The following is a 3,441-nucleotide window of genomic DNA, read 5'->3' on the forward strand; positions in this document are numbered from 1 at the left end:
GCAAGTTCTATTGTCCAATTGTCCACCCAAATCATGGTGCCATATCATATACTAGGAACCAAAACCCTCCTGGTGCATCTGAGTGACTTACCAGAAACCCTCCTTTGCATGGATAGTTGCATCATGCCTGCACAAACAATTGTTCAACATCTGTGCAATCTTGCAAGAGATGTTAATATAACACTACAATAAAATATTCAATCTTAGCTTAGATCAGACAGTAGCATGTAATAACAAAAGTTGCAAACTACAGGATTAATAGAACACATAAACACATTTAGAAATGTATGGAAAAGTCAAACACTGCATAAACATATTTATAACTGACTATTCATATTAGAAACAATCCGAGCTAAAATTAGACAGAACAAGAGATAAAAGTAGCAAAACTTATAATCCCATCTGCAGTCATTCAAATTCATTAACTAAAAGATAGACAACTGACTTTCGTTTTACTCCAAAATGTACTGATAGTTGTAAAACCCTCATCTGATTTCTTTGATCGGTATTGTTCTCCAACTTCATAATAGATTCAAACTCTAGCCCTCTTGCTACTGCAGCTTGGGCACTTGTACTGCTTGATATGCTCAGCCTTTGCAGGTGTAATCTTCACACATTTACCATGAAACCATCTCTCACAAACATCACAGCAAATCCAGAACTCATCAGCGCCGTAGTTGTCTCCACATGCCCCGCAAGTAGCACCTTGTTCATCATCCTCTTCTTCTTCTTCCCCACTTTCCTCGTCTTCTTTGGCTGGTGGCGACATCTTTACCCCTTTACTCGGGTTGATTTCAGGTTGCCGAGACTGCTCAACACCAACAAAGCAAAAGCTATTGTTAATTACAGTAATAACAATATGAAAGATAAGAAAATCACTCAGACTAGTCTGTCTGTTTACCGGCTTGCCACTGGATTTGCTCTTGCTACTGTTGTGATGAAGAGCAGACTCGTTCGTAGGTTGCCTCCCACTGCCTGTCACAACTTCAAATATGGTGGGGAGATCATTTATCATCTGAAACAGCTTCTTTCTGCAAGTTTCAAAGTCAAACATATATTAGAACCACCTTGATATTTATATACAGTAAACTACAACAAAGGTGACTGTTTTTCCCACAGCATGAAAGGCTCTACACTGACATTCTTAATCCCATCAAGAAAGAAACTCAGTCCTATTTGGTATGACAAATTGTTTCACAGTAATTATTACACCCAGGTAGGTCAATTAAGCATCATGTCTCTTCAGAAAAAATATTATAGCTTAAGCCTACAAAGTATGATATAGGCCAAAGCCCATATCCAAATATGAGAAAAATGGGTATTTGTAGACTGAAGATCGAGTGTAATACTGATCTCATCCCCAGGTGGATATATGTCTGTATTACAGATATACTTGTGTACACATATACAAACAGACACCTCTTAGCAAGGAAATTTTGAGGCACGGGTAGGCCCTCTTTTTACAGGTCAGTGGAACCTGTATGCTCAAAACCCCGACATACCTAACAAATAGATGCCCATCAGAACAGTGAGAACAATATAGACCTTCGAACATACCCTGTATTTCAGGGAAATTGGCATTGTGGCTTCGGACCCGTATCTTTGTGTATGAATGTGTGTATACAATCAGACCATAGACAAAAAAAATGTACACACAACTCTTTGTGTGTAGGAATTTGGAATTCATATAACTTGTGCACTTACTTCTGAGCAGGTAATGAAAAGTCTGAAAAGTTGGTACTCTAAATAAGTACATCGGTCAAAGAACAATCGATCACTATTCATCTATTACTAATCAGCAGCCTTGACAAATGAAATCAGCCATAAACATCAGCTACTTAGCTATGAATGACGAACACCCGAGCAATTACCGGACCAAATGGGTGAATGAAGAAATCCTACAAGATACTAGGACCTATGCTAAGAGGTTCAATCGCAGAAAATGCTTAATAAAATTCAATCTATAAACTGGCAGAATCCTCTTATAATCCTATATCAAAAGGTGGTAAAGAAAGGATAGCTTAAAGACCCCCACACAAACAGAATTTCTTGATCAAATATGGAGTTACCAAAAAAGAAGGATTTTTTGCACAAACAGTGTTTAGAGACTTGGGTGACTGATGATATGACACCCACCCGCACTTACAATATTATCAAAGTAATACCCAGACTCAATTTTGTGTATCTCCCTAATACCTGTAGTCGATTTCCATCACGTCGCCGTCAATGTTGACCATGTGTGAGCACGTGAGTCGTAAAAGGAGGGCAGAAAAGGCTTTTCCACTACAAATAAATGCATAAATTCAAATTGAAAACAAAATCTGAAATTTTACTTTTTACTTTGTTCAATAAACCAAACATGCATTCTTGAAAGGAAACAAAAAAAAATCTCAATCTGAACATCATAATGGGAAGAATTGAATCTTCTGGGCCATGAAATCAAAGAAACCTATTTATTATGATCTTCTACATCGTTTAGAATTTCGATATGGGTTCCTCAGAAATATATCAAAGCTAATTCAAATGGATACCCACTAAACTATATTTACTGGTGATCTCTCTCCTCCCAAAACTCCATCGCCAGATCCAGCCAGAAAATTTTCCTCGTCCACCACCACGGCACCTCCACAGTGACGACACGACCACTCCCACCTCAATGACAGCAACTAAGACAAGTATTTGAACCTAACAACTCTTCGTGTTCAACATCTTAAACACAGCAAAAGGGCAACAAAAAAACAAAAGAAAAAACAAAAAACCAGTATCATTCATGTTGTTGAACCCATTAATGTTCATCAACATTACAAACTCAGAAAACAAAAACAAGTGAGTTTGATCAACAGATCTGCTATAATTTCAATAGGCTGCTACATCAGCAGATTCTAGTCCAAAAAGGAAAGAAACCCATTTCAAAGAAACCCATCTGAGAGAAAAGAGATTGATGATGGGATTGAGCATCAATTGGGAAGAAACTCATTCCAGCGATTAATCACAAATTTAACCAACACTCGAGAGGGTGATTATGTCTCTTTCAACCTTTCTCCTGTGTGCAGACTGAAAGGGTACTGCGGAGAAAGGCTGTGTATACCCTTTCAACATGTGACTCTTTAATTTAACCTTTCTACATTGTTATTATATACACTTCTAGCAAATGATTCAAACGAGCATTGCAACAATCATTTCTATCCAATGGAGATGCCTTTTTGGCTTGTGTCAAATTTGAATTTGACAACTGCCATGGCAAATAACAATTTATTAGACTTCTGCTCCAACCCATGAGTTAAAAATGAAATGATGTTACATTATTTCCTTTTATTAAAAACAAAAAACTACAAAAAACTATCACTAGTTGTCTTGTTTCTATCTTCTCATCTGGCGGTTTTTACTTCACGGCAAAGCTCAGAAGCCCAGAGAGCAAAACTGAAAGGAGTTAAGATCAGA

General features: G+C 37.5%; 1 protein-coding gene across 1 annotated transcript in view; it reads right to left on the reverse strand.

The window, feature by feature from the left end:
- Positions 1-285: 285 nt before the first annotated feature.
- Positions 286-3,441, reverse strand: part of LOC101294760 (PHD finger protein Alfin1-like) — a 5,350-nt gene continuing 2,194 nt past the window's right edge. The window contains exons 4-5 of the mRNA XM_004299991.1: positions 902-1,031; positions 286-811 (exon numbers count right to left, since the gene is read on the reverse strand). Of these exons, the coding sequence (XP_004300039.1) occupies positions 533-811; positions 902-1,031 (409 nt within the window). The 3' untranslated portion in view covers positions 286-532. The remainder of the gene's footprint in view (positions 812-901; positions 1,032-3,441) is intronic.

Source organism: Fragaria vesca, linkage group LG5, assembly GCF_000184155.1.
Source record: "Fragaria vesca subsp. vesca linkage group LG5, FraVesHawaii_1.0, whole genome shotgun sequence".
Lineage (NCBI taxonomy): Eukaryota > Viridiplantae > Streptophyta > Magnoliopsida > Rosales > Rosaceae > Fragaria > Fragaria vesca.